General features: G+C 39.0%; 1 protein-coding gene across 2 annotated transcripts; it reads left to right on the top strand.

Annotated features, from left to right (window-relative positions):
• The first annotated feature begins 279 nt into the window (after nt 1-279).
• LOC122654629 (V-type proton ATPase subunit B 2) lies at nt 280-9,791 on the top strand. 2 transcript variants are annotated; one of them, XM_043848810.1, is made up of 15 exons: nt 280-386; nt 1,165-1,229; nt 2,305-2,360; nt 2,470-2,568; nt 4,583-4,642; nt 5,326-5,437; nt 5,550-5,758; nt 6,227-6,355; nt 6,504-6,641; nt 7,392-7,542; nt 7,651-7,733; nt 8,465-8,512; nt 8,656-8,709; nt 8,935-9,018; nt 9,239-9,791. In XM_043848810.1, exons 2-15 carry the CDS (start codon nt 1,172-1,174, stop codon nt 9,422-9,424), a joined length of 1,467 nt encoding a protein of 488 aa, XP_043704745.1. In that variant the 5' UTR covers nt 280-386; nt 1,165-1,171; the 3' UTR covers nt 9,425-9,791. The 2 variants fall into 2 exon arrangements, with proteins under 2 accessions (XP_043704745.1, XP_043704744.1); XM_043848809.1 differs by lacking the exon at nt 280-386 and adding an exon at nt 546-568.
• The last annotated feature ends 4,799 nt before the right edge of the window (nt 9,792-14,590 follow it).

Here is a 14,590-nt window from a genome sequence, read left to right as displayed (position 1 = left end):
CTCCAAAACTTTAGAATCGGAGTTGATCTCGGCCGATTCCAAGTCAAATCGATCAATTCGTTCCGATTTTATAAACCATGCCGTAGAAAAACTGGCTATATCTATATCCGTACAGATTAGGGGCACAACAAGCAGTACAAAAAAAGAGAGAAATCAGAATTGCCTTGACAGGAGCAAAAAACAAAAAAAAAAAAACCGAAGATAGGAACAGAAAGAAATAGAGGAACAGGCCTTAAATTATCGAGATTTGATATAAAAAGCGCCCTACTTCCCCAATCCCCCGGGGTAATTATTTGTTGTCCATCAGATCTCTTTCCCTCTCTCCATATCTCCACCCTCTCTTTATCTCTCTCTCCCTGTGGATCTCTCACATACACAGGTCAAAGGCAAGTTCTTTCTCGGATCTCTTCTTTGTTACGCTTAAACTTATATTCTCTTTGTTCCTATCTGAATCATTCCTCCATCGATGCTTTTATTCAATTCGATTTGATTCTGTATCCGAATTGCAACTTCTGATTAACTCAGAAATTCGATTGGATCATTTCGACGCTTCTGTTCATTCGATCAAGTGGTTGAATTTGATATCCCGTATCCTATAGGTGTTTCTGTGACTACTTTCTGTACCAATCAATCCTTGCTTAGTTGTTTCTGAAACGGAGAAGGATATATTATAATTTTGGGAATTAAGGCTAGTAGATTGCTCACTGTACTTAGTATTGGTTTCGGTATGTTTACTATGGGTTTTGAAATTTATGATCTTGGTGCGAAATCTAGTTCAAGGCAATTTTTATTTATTTTTTAAATATATATTTTTTGTTCTAAATCGTTCATGTATAATGCCCGTACCCAGTGATTGGTTTTCCCCTAACTCTGCGATTCGAGGAAACCTCGCGCGTCTTAACTTTTGAATGATCTTATAGCACTGTCTCCTTCCAGAAATGAAGTCTGAAACTCATATGCCACCACTAATGGTTTTATTTTCCGGAACTAAGTTAGCATTAGCCGCTTAAAAATAGCTTTGGCTTTGTTCTCTCCTACTGTTCCTTGGAGTACAGCATTTCATTAATTTGATGAAGTTTGTCGTACATTGTCTTTATTGTGGTTGTGTGTCTCACTGTAGTCCTTATTCCAACATTAACGGGGGACTTTTCCTTGTTTTATCAGCTTAAAGATGGGTGTGGCACAAAAAAATTCTGACATGGAGGAGGGACAGCTGGAGATTGGCATGGGTAAGTTATTCCTTTTCAATCTTCTATCTATGTGTCAAGATCACAAGGTTTGTCACATGAATTTTTAGATTCATATAGATTAATTTGTAATTGCATTTCTTATTCATTTAAATGTATATATTTGATACTACTGTTTCTATGTTGATGTACTTTCTCCAATTCATTTTTTTTTCACTTGACCTGTTTAGCATTGGTGGAGCCATTGCAATTGTTTTGCCCTCTACATTTTTTACTTTCTTTCACCTAAAGTACCCAATAATTTTAATGGCTATTATTATTAGGGGAAAGGTTTCATACATAGTTGATCATACAGTTGAGTTGTGTTGCTAAATTTGACATAGAGCAATCTACGAGTTCTTAAATGGCTACATCATCCCTCCGTGGGGATGAATAAAGGTCATGTGCATCTAAGATTGTGGAGGGGTTGTCCTCAGAACTCCTATTTGTTATGTGTACATGAATGTATGAATGTGTTTACAAGTCCTCAGTGCAATCTTTTCTCTGCATGCCATATAGTGATTTGAATATGTCTTGCAGTTCCAATATTGAAGAAAACAATAATAAATTAAGCAAGTGTATTGATCACAATGGTTGCCCTATTGCAACCTGGTGGTCCTGGGTTCGAATCTGGAAACAGCCTCTTCGCGAAGCGGGGGTAAGGCTGCATACATATGCCCCTCCCCAGATCCTGCAGTAGTGGGAGCCTCATGCATTGGGTACACCCTTATATTGATCGAAGAAGTCTGTCTTGATTGTTTAGGGATGTAATTAGCTTTCTTCAAATTACCATAGCTAACTTCTATAGTATGTTTTAGCTGTGCGAGATATATGCATGGTTGACCTTTTCTAATCCAACTTGACTAAACTAACAAATCCAATAGTACCCATTTTGGACTCTTGGATCCAACCAGTCAACTGTTTTCACCCATGTAAAGGTTGGCTGATCCTATCTTGTTCAAACTCATGTGGTGCTCCAGCTGGATAAACCCTGTTCTCTACCCCACCTGAACTTATGATTTGCACCACCAAGGTTCTATAAAATTTTGGACTAGAACTGATTATATTTGTCTTGCAGAGTATAGGACTGTCTCTGGAGTTGCAGGACCACTGGTGATCTTAGAGAAAGTTAAGGTGGAGTGTTATCCTGGCCTTGTGTTTGTTGCAGCCATGTTAATATTATTTTGGTAGTAGTGTTGTGTGCATTCATTGATTTTGGATTATTATGGTTGAACTGCTTCAGGGTCCCAAATACCAGGAGATTGTCAATATTCGTCTGGGAGATGGAACAACCAGGAGGGGTCAAGTTCTAGAAGTAGATGGAGAGAAGGCTGTTGTGCAGGTTGCCATGCTATTTGCTTCCCCCAATATTTGGTCATATTTTTTTATTTTCAATGGTTTCATATGTGGAGAGGGCCTTCAAGGCAAAGTGAATCTTATATAGAGGGGAATACGTTTGACCATTCTTCTTTGCCCCTGTGCAAATTATTAGTGATTAATTATTTTGAAGTACCTTTTCCTGGGATCCTACATTGCTCTGCAATGACACACCCCTATCTCATGGTGTACATAGGTTGTTGTTTCCTTTCAGTTTGAAATTCACTCATAATCTATAACTCTCGTTTGTTATTTGCATTCCTGGGCCTCCTCTAGAGTAACCTTTTCAGAGTTGACAGGATATGTGTACCTTCAAACAATCAATCCATTTTTATCCGTTTTTCATGGAATTCTCTTACTGGCCGAAGCATCAATCTAGGACACAATTACTTATGATACTAGTCTGAATATTATTCTGGATCCTGCTTGAAGGCTCTTGAATTTTCTCTGTCCCCTCATATCGCCCATAGTAACATCTACCAGACATCAGTTCTATGTTTTCCTACATGGAAGCTGCGGTGGGGGGAAAAAATAATTTCCCACTTATTTTCTCCTAAACCTGAACCTCCATGTGCGTGCCAAGAGCCAATTCTAGTAACAAAAGCTGCTGCCATTCTTCATTTTAGTCTGATGTTCTCCTTTGTGTGCACTTCTGTTTGATGTGATGTTAATGATACAAACCAAAATATTCTTGTTGCCCTCTAATTACATTAAGGAGATATTTCGATTGTGGGGCTTGCATTTTATGATATTTGCTTGTTATCAATCACCCTAGATAATGCCTTGAGCAGGACGATTCACTGTTTGTTTGGACAAAATTGAAGACAAGTGTATTTTTGAAAAAGGAAATTATCATAGATCAGTGTTTCAAAATCATTAGGCATTGCATGTGCTGTTCCACATGCCTAAAAGATGACGCTAAACCTCCTGAGAAGAGTTTTTAGTAAGGAAATAAATATGTCAGGTAATGCTACATTCATGTATCCAAAAAAAAATTGGAGATGAAAAAGAATGTGTTAGGAAGATGAAATGAATGGTTGTAGGGGGAAACACTTGATAAATGAAAAGTTTTCCAAATGATTTTTTTTTGGATACTTATTTCTTAATATTGTGATGTGCCTTTCGTTATATGTGTATTATGGTTTCCAATATTTTTCCAAAATGCGAAAAACCACTGCTATCAACCTTTAATTTGTTGAGATATATTGAGCCTTAAGCCTTGAGGTGAGTCTGAAGGCATATGCCTCACACAACAGGCCTTGTACTGTTCCTTGGACATGAGCATTTGAGTGGGCATGATATGGAGTGGGTCAGATCTCAGATTTGCTCTGACCCATGTCTGTTTATCTTGGTTTGGGTCTTGGAATCAAATTCGTGTATAATTTTGGGTTGGATCTGGTTGTGCTATTCAGATCATATTAGGACTTGAATCCAGACTCTATGAATCTCAAAACTTGTATATCTATTACAAGTAAATATAACTAGATTTAAGTGGGAGCATACAAGCCACGACCCTAATTCATCCATATTTAAGATCTGGGAAAAGGTTGGGCACACCGCCAGTTTACCATAAGCTAGCACCCATGTGTCATCTCTCTCTCTCTTCCCCCCCTTTGAAATGACTGCCCCTCCTGTATAATGCCCCATCCCACGCTCCCATTGGTGCCACCGCTAGCTTACCGCACATGTGCAGTGCCTATCCTTCTCCCTTAAGATCCATTAGGATTTTGTGTTGGATACAAAACCAGGGCTACTGATCTGAGTTGGATCGGGATCCGGACTTGAGCATATTAATGAGACATTGGATATGAATTCTAATCCATATGGTTCACACTTGGGCCTGGCCCACTTTACTTATATTTACTAAAATAGGATTTTCCATCAAACGTGTTGTTATGGATATCATTAGGGTTTTGGTCTTAACAAGTGGAGTCATTTTTCTGACAATATGTCCGTTCCATCGGTTGTTATTTTGGCAGGTTTTTGAAGGAACTTCTGGAATTGACAACAAATACACAACGGTGCAGTTCACAGGGGAGGTACCTTTTCAATCTTCAACTTATTGAAATCTTGTGGATCGGGGTTTTCTAGACTTGCTGCCCAGTCCCCCCTCCCTCCTCTCCCCCCCCCCCCCCCCCTCTTTTTCTTTCTTCCTTCTAAACTTATTTCCAGTAAGTGTGCCAATAAAAATTCATTGCAGTTGGATAGCTGTGGAGACAACATTGCAAAACATTTGATACTGGACTGATATCGATGTTGTCACACTTGCAACATGGAAATGTCAAGATCTGCCCAGTATATCGGTTGAGAGTGGGTCAACATGGACAACAAACGTTTTTCTTCGATAAATGGCTAGCTTAATTGGAAAATAATGAGGCGACATATCAAGGGACTCTAGGGAAACAGTCACCCATGACTGTATGAGCATGAAGGGAATTAAAACTGCAATTATTTCGTAGAAATGCTAGACTCAAATTAAACCCTTGGTTTGAACACTCGTTTTTTTTTTTGCCATAAATTTTCATTTTTTGTTGGAAGACTGAAGTGGAAACTTCTCCACTAGCAACCAACGGATACTTATTTGTGTTCTAAGATCAAACTCAGCTCATTTTGGGACCGCCAGGATAAAGAAATTACCTCCCTGACCTCCCAAAATAAATACCCAAAAAAAATTTCATTGCTCTTCTGTTTTCCTCATTGGCTCACATTTTTTCTTTTTCAGGTTTTGAAAACTCCTGTCTCATTGGATATGCTGGGGCGTATATTTAATGGATCAGGCAAACCTATTGATAATGGCCCTCCTATCTTACCTGAGGCTTATTTGGATATTTCTGGTCAGTCATTTCAGGGAGATGTCATTTTGAAGTTATCACTAATTAGCTTCTTGGTTTGTATCATACTTTGCTTCTGCATATATCTTGTAGACACTTTCTTTGTATTTCTCAGGGAGTTCCATCAACCCGAGTGAAAGAACTTATCCAGAAGAGATGATTCAGACTGGGATTTCTACAATCGATGTCATGAACTCTATTGCTCGAGGACAAAAGATCCCTCTTTTTTCTGCTGCTGGTCTTCCACATAATGAAATTGCTGCCCAGATCTGTCGTCAGGCTGGTCTTGTGAAGAGGTTGGAGAAGTCCGCAAGTCACATTGAGGTATATTGCTACTAGATTTGTGGTAATGAGCTATTTGATATCCTTGACATAATTGATTGAAGTTTTTAATTATTGATGACTCTGGGATATTAATTGTGTAGCAATTCAATTTCAAGTTGAAGCTGGGTTTATGGGAGCTCATATCATTGAAAACATTAGAGTAAATTAAAGTGTTTGTCAACTAATTCTTTGGTCATTGGACAATTAGAACCACGAATTTAACTTGCTTCTTTAGTATTGTGAAGTGTGATGGTTCATATCAGCTACAGCCTACATGTTGGTTAAGTCCATGTGTAATTTGGAATTTTGAATCAATTAAATGACCAGTGATTGGTTTAGCCCTAATTGGTAGAGCTAACGTCATAGTTGATTGCTCATTTTTATCATCATATTTTTTCGTTTTCCTTTTTAGAGCATTGAAAACTCACAGTACTATGATTGTGCTATCTGATCTCATGCATGTAACAGGGTGGAGAAGAGGACAATTTTGCCATTGTATTTGCAGCTATGGGAGTAAACATGGAGACAGCACAGTTTTTTAAACGTGATTTTGAAGAAAATGGATCTATGGAGAGAGTGACCCTTTTCCTAAACCTGGTACCTCCATTAAATTTATCTGGAACTTTTGGTTTTGTACAATTATTTTTGTAAATTTTGTGGTCATTCTGTTTGAATGGAGTTTTGTGGTGCCTTTTGATATCTGGGTGGTTCCATTAATGTTTTTGTCCACTATGCTCTTACACAGGCTAATGATCCCACCATTGAACGTATTATTACTCCTCGAATTGCTCTCACTACTGCAGAATATTTGGCTTATGAATGTGGAAAGCACGTTCTGGTCATACTGACAGATATGAGTTCATATGCAGATGCACTCCGTGAGGTAATAAATCCTCTATTTATCTAATTGAATCCTAACTATTTTTGCGGTATCATGTCTAATCTGGTTAAAATTAGTGGCAGTAACTTGCACAATCTCTCATATCGAGCTTCTAGTTATTGACTACCTATTCCCCCTCCTCTTCCTCTGTGTGTATGTGTTGGGCAAGTACCAGAAGATGATTGCAGTGTTGATATATATTAGCTATGGGGATTATTCGATTCTCTTGCTGCTGTCCATCCAGAAACATGTTAACTGTTTTGACAGTCCTGAAGTCCTGTTCAAAGTCTCTATTCCTGAATAGTTTATTCACATTACATATCAATTTGCAGTAGCAGCAAAGGAAAGTTGTAGTATGTAGTATCACTTGAATATGAATTTACCCAATTTACTATTATCGATCTGCTGTTTTTTAATTTTGAGCTGAGGTTCTCAGTGGCCCCCATGCACTCACGATTAAATTCAATGTGAACCTTGGTGTGGAGTTGTATTGGAAACATAGTGTCTTGAAGGTGAAACCTGTTGTGCCTCCTAATTTCATACCAAATAACTGAATAGCAATCTTATATCGTAGAGTTCAATTGGCTTTTGAGATTCCAAGTCTGGAGAGATGTATGGAGAAAGTTTGCAAACTATTCACGTATTCCATAAGAAGTTTTCTAGGTCTTCGTGGACACAGAACTGAAGTATTCAACCATTTTTTTGAGTTCCTTCGCCTTTACTTTACAAGCAAGCAATTAATTTTTGCTACAGGTGTCTGCTGCTCGAGAGGAAGTGCCGGGAAGACGTGGTTATCCTGGATATATGTACACTGATCTGGCGACAATCTATGAACGTGCTGGCCGTATTGAAGGACGAAAAGGCTCCATCACTCAAATCCCTATTCTAACTATGCCCAACGATGGTATGCTTGAAATTCTCAAACTTCTCATGGATATTTTCTAAATAAGTTTTTTAAGGAATGACAGGGTAATCAGACACTAATTATTGCCAATTTTCTTGAACGGTCCAGATATCACACACCCTACTCCAGATCTTACAGGATACATTACTGAGGGGCAGATATACATTGATAGACAGCTCCACAATCGACAGGTAAGTGTTATATACTAAAGATTTAATTCGTATCGTCAGCAAAACTGAAGTAACTTATGCCAAGTGCCCCTTGGGAATGGAGTAATTTCAATGAAGCATGTTGGCATCAAGACTAGGGTTGATGGGCCTGACCTGATCATAGACTTGTTTTTGTTGGGCTTTGCACACTGGAAAGCCTGCTGAACTTCTGCTGCCTGACCTAATGTCAAATCTTACTGACGACAGTGTCCAAACTCACTTCACCAATGGATTGGGGGTGTACTTCTGGGCTGACTATTTCTTATGAATGCTAACTAGGAAAGAAAAAATTGTAGCAATATTTTGAGGACCTAAAACCATGAACTCCAAGACCACCATGCTAGTCACTGAACCAGTTAAGAATTACTGGAATGTTACTATGTTTCTTACCAACATTATTACTTCTCTGGGTTCCATGTGATTCAGCCCGGGTAAAAAAGAGAAAAAAAGGTTCTCAATGTTTTGGGGGAGGAGGCTAAATGATCCTAATTGCGCTGGTTAGTTGTCTGTGCCAAGTGCCAAGGGAAAATATGCAATTTGGTAGGCAGCTCTGAGCTGGGCTGGGTTGGTTCAGCGTTGGCCCAGTCACATGGTACTCTGGCTGTTGTTTGGAAGTAATTTTACATCATGTTTCTGCATCTTACACAGGTATTTGTTGCAAGGGGTATTATTGATTTGATTACTTAAACTTTTCTCTTTTCCTTATTGAACAGATATACCCTCCAATCAATGTTCTTCCATCACTCTCACGATTAATGAAGGTAAGATTTCTGTATTAAAAAAACTTGGATTTTCTTTGAACTCTTAATTGACTAGTTGAGATGCCTAGTCATCATTTATAAAAAGGATGATATAAAGAAGCTGGGGTCTAGTTGATTGATTGTACCATCAATATATCTTGCAGAGTGCCATTGGAGAAGGGATGACTCGCCGAGATCATGCAGATGTATCCAACCAGGTATGATTGGGTAGTTAGAACTGGTACAAATCCCACACTCGTATCACTTACCTTCCTAGTTGGTAAATTTTACAACTTTGGCACATTTGGTTAATTTCTTGCACAAAATTTAGGTATTTTAGGTGAAATTTGGAACAAACTCCTCTAATTATTTTGGCCGTGATTGAAACTGGTAAAAATGAGAATCAAAACTTGTAACTGATCCTGGTGATGCCTTATGTTCAGCTATATGCAAATTATGCTATTGGAAAGGACGTTCAGGCAATGAAGGCTGTTGTTGGAGAAGAAGCTCTTTCTTCCGAGGACCTGGTCTCTCTCTCTCTCTCTCTCTCTCTCTCTATATATATATATATATATATATATATATATATATATATATATATGTATTACAATATATTACACATGCATATATGCATAAACACATCACTTCCTAGATAAGTGTCTTTCTCTGGTTCGGTCTTTTGAATTCATCATCCCCTCTTTAATGAGAAAGAAATGTTAACTATTAAGATTTCTCTTGCAAAAACAGCTTTATCTTGAATTCCTGGACAAGTTCGAGAGGAAATTTGTAAGCCAAGGAGCCTATGACACCCGCAATATCTTCCAGTCACTTGATTTGGCATGGACGCTACTTCGTATCTTCCCCCGTGAGCTTCTCCATCGGATACCAGCGAAGACCCTAGACCAGTTCTACAGTCGAGATGCAGCTAATTGAGGACAGAAAACCAAGGCTTATATCCCTCAGTCTCCTAGTTCAATCCAGTGCTTAGCACAAGCTTCTCAGTTTGTTCTCTTGCCGTGATTTTATTTTTCTTGCTTAGGCTGAGTAGTTCATTGGTATATGCGGCAAAAATAAATGTGTTGGTTATTCTTCATGGCCTGCTCACTGAAGTTGTGTGTCTCCAGGTGTTCTAGCAGTCAATATTCTTTTGTTGAGAACCAAAAAGCTTTTGTAATATCTTTACTTTGTTTTATTTATTTTTGTGCTACCCAGGTAGACATGGGTACTGCTTAAAAAAAGTCATGTTCAGTTTAGGTACAATGGTGATTTTATCATATTAAGTCGTTGCTGTATTCATGCTTGTTTTGACTTCTCACTCCACCCTCCCTCTCTTGATTGTAGCTTGTATTTGTGGTCATGGATTTTCACTATATGGAAGGTTTCTTTAGTGTTTGATTTGTCTTGGCCTATGTATGGATGTGTTTCAAGTTGGTCCTTCAATTTCTGCAACTCAAGCATTGCATGTGATATGGGGCATCCATTAGGGGTGGACATTTAATTTTGGTGGGTGAAAATATTGAGATGTGATTGTTGTCTGGAGGATAGATCTATGAATGTGATAAAATTATATTTACTGTTGTACCACAACTTGCGTTTTAGCCTTTTAGGTGTCAGGCCACTGCTTTTTTGGCCATCTGCTCGAGGAATCTCTTTCTTTAGGCCTTCTGATGAAATGAGGACTAAATGCTCGGTTTCTTTCTGATGAAGGAGTAGGTTACATGTATTCTTTTCGCTAATCAATTCTACTCAGAAGCCATAATTGCAGAACCAAAACCTGCATGGCATAAGCCTTAATTATGACCCATAAGCACATGAATATAAGCTCAAAACATTCATACGTTCTCATCAAAATCCATGTCAGAACCAAGTCCCCACTATCGGAAGCTAAGATCATGAAGAAAGCAAATGCACCTTTATGTGGGCGAGCATTTTAAGTCTGAACTCTCAAGGTTCGGAACTATGGATGGAACTCGAATTTTTGGTGTGGGAATTGAGACAGTTGAATTTCACTAAAATAGTCTCATTAGCTCCCGAGGTATTATAAATGCTAGTCGATGAGACCATGGTATGATAGTCTAGTATCTAAAATAGATCAATTACAATTAGTAGATTGTGTCTCACTGTCACTGTGGTCCTATCAGGTGTTTATCATTTGATGTGGGTATCACGTCAAATTTCTGGGAAGAATTTTATGCTTTCTTTGAAGGAATTAAGCATGCCATGAACATTGACGTGAACAGATCTCGAATGTCACTCAAGTTTGGTAGTGACTTGTATTTAGGAGCATTCTATTCCTTGTAATTTTTTGGAAAAAAAAATGGAGGTTTTATAGAGAGATCAATCCAATGATGGACTCAGTCCCTCACACCCCCCCCCCCCCCCAAAAAAAAAAAAAAAACCATGCAGTGATAGCGTGAGAAATGAAGAAAATACTTCACCTGGGGTGGAATTTTAGAGTTTCACAAAATCTTCCGAACCAACTTTGGAGTAGCCAAAGCTCTATCAGCCGAGCAAGAAGTGTAGGGGGAAGTCTGAGCAACAAGCCTAACTGCAAATTTGGCTGAGAATGACCCCAAAGGGTGCGCCACACCCACACCCCCACCTCAATTGGTCCAAGGAATCCATAGAACTAATGGGGATCTTCAGAATAGCCTCAACCTCATCCGACAAGAGAAGAAATCTTCAACTTAGGTAGATCCCACTGAGAATTTGGCTTAATGAGATCCGAAACCATATAGGAGAGTAAAGTTTGTATCCTTCAAAAACTGTATCCATGGGTCCTTCCAAATATGAATTGATGATCCATTTTCAACAATCCATAAAAGGCCTTTCTTCAATAAGTTTCTACCTTTTAAAATGCTTCGTCACGCCCAAGATGGCTTATCCCCTAGTTATGCTTGCATGAAGTTCTCATTTGGGAAATAGATGTTTGTCAAAAGCTTTTCCCATAGAGATCCCCTATTTGTTAAGAGCTTCCAACCCAATTTTACTAGCAAAGCCAGGTTTTGGATGTTGAGGTCCTCCTTTATGCCTAAGCCTCCATCAAGCTTTGGTAAGCATAAGCAATCCCATGCGACCTATTGAAGCTCATTTCATTATGTTTCTGCCCCCAACAAATATCTACACCTTGCCTTGTTAATATCATCTAGCAGACCTTGAGGAAACTGTAAGTGAGACATATGATACATAGGGGTAGCTGCCGCAACAAACTTAAGAAACACTATTCTACCTGGTGGAGATAAAAGTATATCCTTCCATTATTTAATTTTACAAGAGTTCTGCCTTTTAACATTTTGGAATGCTGTTCTTTTGTTCCTCCCAATCTCAAAGATGTAACAATGAGAGAGTGATGATTTTAAGGCTATTCCTTTTCACCTTGATTCCCTCAAGGTTTTCAACAATTGATGCACCAGAGATTAAGGAGGTGAAGCATTCAGTACAAAGAATGAATAAAATTATACTGATATCACATTGGTCTAGCTAAACCATGCATTAAAAATCCATCTGATAACTGACACTCAACTCTTTAAGACTGGTTGTCGGACCTATAAATATTAGTAGTGTGTCAATCGATCGGTTTGGTCCGATTTTGATTGAGCTGAATTGATTTCAATGTGAGAAGGGGTGAATCCGAAACAAATCAAGGAAGGTTGGGGTTCCATCGGTTTCGGCTTGATTTGGTTTCGATTTAGTTCGATTTTCTCTTCTGAGTTGTTATCAGTTTGGGTTCGGTGTACTTATATATATATATATGATTATGGCAAAAAAAATGTTTTTTTTTTATAATTATTTTCAGAATGTAATCAGTTTCTTATCGGTCTGGGTTTGGTTTCAGTAAGGTTTTACATGATCGATTCTCAGCTGGTTGCACAATACCTCAATTCGAAAGCAAACTAATAAAAAATCGAATCAGTCCGGTTTGACCGGCTCGGTCTAAGGTTTAAAACCTCCTACATATAGAGGTCCAGCCCCACATTGCAAGCCGTGCCAACTGCCAATGTCTCATTTCAGATCCTTTTTTTTTTTTAAATTTTCGTTTGAACTGCTCCTTCTCGGCGCGATCGTACGAGTATCGGTAGGTTGGCAACACGGCCGTACCGTTTCCGCTACCCGTTTGTTAGTATAGTCTTGAGTGTGAGGAGGATGGGCAACGAGGGCACCACAAAGTGTTTTCTTGATCAGAGGAAGAAATCGTCGTTCAAGTTGCTTGCAGTGTCTGGCCATGACCCATCTGAAGCTGCGTCTTCTTCGGGCACGAGAAAGTGTTTTCTTCATCATCAGAGGAGGAAATCGTCGTCCAAGTTGCCTGCAGTGTCTTGCCTTGAAATTTCAGGAACACCATCTGACGCTGGGTCGTCTTGGGGAACCAGAAAGTGTTTTCTTGCACAGAGGAATAAATCATCGTCCAAGTTGCCTGCAGTGTCTGGCCATGAAAATGTTGGAGACCCATCTGAAGCTGCGTCGTCTTCGGGCACCAGAAAGCGTTTTCTTGGTCAGAGGAAGAAATCGTCGTCCAAGTTGCCTGCAGTGTCTGGGCATGAAAATGCAGGATTACCATCTGAAGCTGGGTCATCTTGGTTCCCGCAGGCAAGGACAGAGATAGAGTGGAATCTGGAAAAGATTTTCAAGAATATTGATTCCAATCATGATGGAATCATAACATGGCAAGAGCTGGGTCTCGCTACGATCAAGGGGAGCCTTGGGCGCCGTCCTACGGAGGACGATTTGTTTGTTATTTGGAAAGAAATCGATCGGAACAAGAACGGTATTGTCAATATAGAGGATTTTATCAATTTCAACATTCAGAATTTCGATGACGTGAAACTCCTCAGGGATTTGAGCAACGCTATCACTCTTTTACATGCGGCCTCACCATCCGAGTTGAAAACAGTCTTGCGAAGTTTTGTCAGAGCATTGATGATAAGTTCAAGAAGGTGATGATCGGCTTCAAAGACAACTCTTACTTTGGTTCGTGTCAATTGTAAATGGAATCGTATTTTGCCAAACGAACGCCTTGATTATTACATTTCTCTGTATAAAAAGATTCTTTGGGCCATTTCTCATAAGTGGTGGCACATATATATGAATCATGAGTTTTCCTTTGGTTTCATATAGCTTAATTATCCATTTCTCATATAGCTCACCATCACATTCATTTTAGTGCAATAACGATGCTAAGTTCTATTTTTGTTCTAGGGTTTGGAACTTGGAGCCTTCTAGGTGGTTGTTGCCTAAAAGCAAAAAGTCACAACAGCATTTAAGTGCCAGATTCCTTTTAAGACTAGAAGTTTTGTTGTGCTAAAGATGGATACTCTGTTTTCTTTGTTTTCCACTTGACTGCAATTTGTAGGAGCCATGTCCCAAAGAGCTCTACCGTGTGTCCTATACTGCTATAGGTTTCCATTATCCAGCCCCATATTGGATACAGAAAAGTGGCAGGGGTAGGGCAAACCTGCTTCACACTAGTAAGGAAAAGAACATGGTCCAAAAGTTCATTTTGGAGGGGGTGGGGAACTAATGAGTAGATTACGAAGTGATGTCAGTGTTGTAACATTACAAGTTCTCCCTCAAGACCTTATCCTTTTTTGCTATGTGGAAAAAGCACATTTAAGAGGATCTACGATGCCCCCGATAAGTTTGGCTGGAAAACAAGGACAACCTGGAATTCTAGCAAAAGAAAAAAAAAAAAGACTTCACGTGAATGTATGCTTTGTTGCTAGAATTTCATCTGTGCCAATCTTCCCATTTTACCTCAATGAAGTAGCTTCCTTTCTTCCATGGAAGGTTGGTTAAATGTAATATTTCTCACTCATTGCGATTGTATCTGAAACTTGTAGTCTGTACCATCCATAGATGTTGTGTGCTTCTATGCACATCTTATATGATCTGTTTCTAGCCAGCATAATCACACTAAACGCCTTTTAGGTAACCCTATCTCATGCTCATTTTAAATCTTCAAGAAATTGAGTTAGGATCTGAATAATAATTTTCCAAAACCTATCTTCTACCAGTTGATTACTTCATTGCAATCCTAAGCAGTCCTGCATGGATAATTTCTCTTCAGACTATTTTTTGTTTTCTGTCTCTGATCTCCATGTC

This window comes from Telopea speciosissima, chromosome 3 (genome assembly GCF_018873765.1).
Source record: "Telopea speciosissima isolate NSW1024214 ecotype Mountain lineage chromosome 3, Tspe_v1, whole genome shotgun sequence".
Classification (NCBI taxonomy): Eukaryota; Viridiplantae; Streptophyta; class Magnoliopsida; order Proteales; family Proteaceae; genus Telopea; species Telopea speciosissima.
This window is presented reverse-complemented; position numbering and strand designations above follow the sequence as displayed.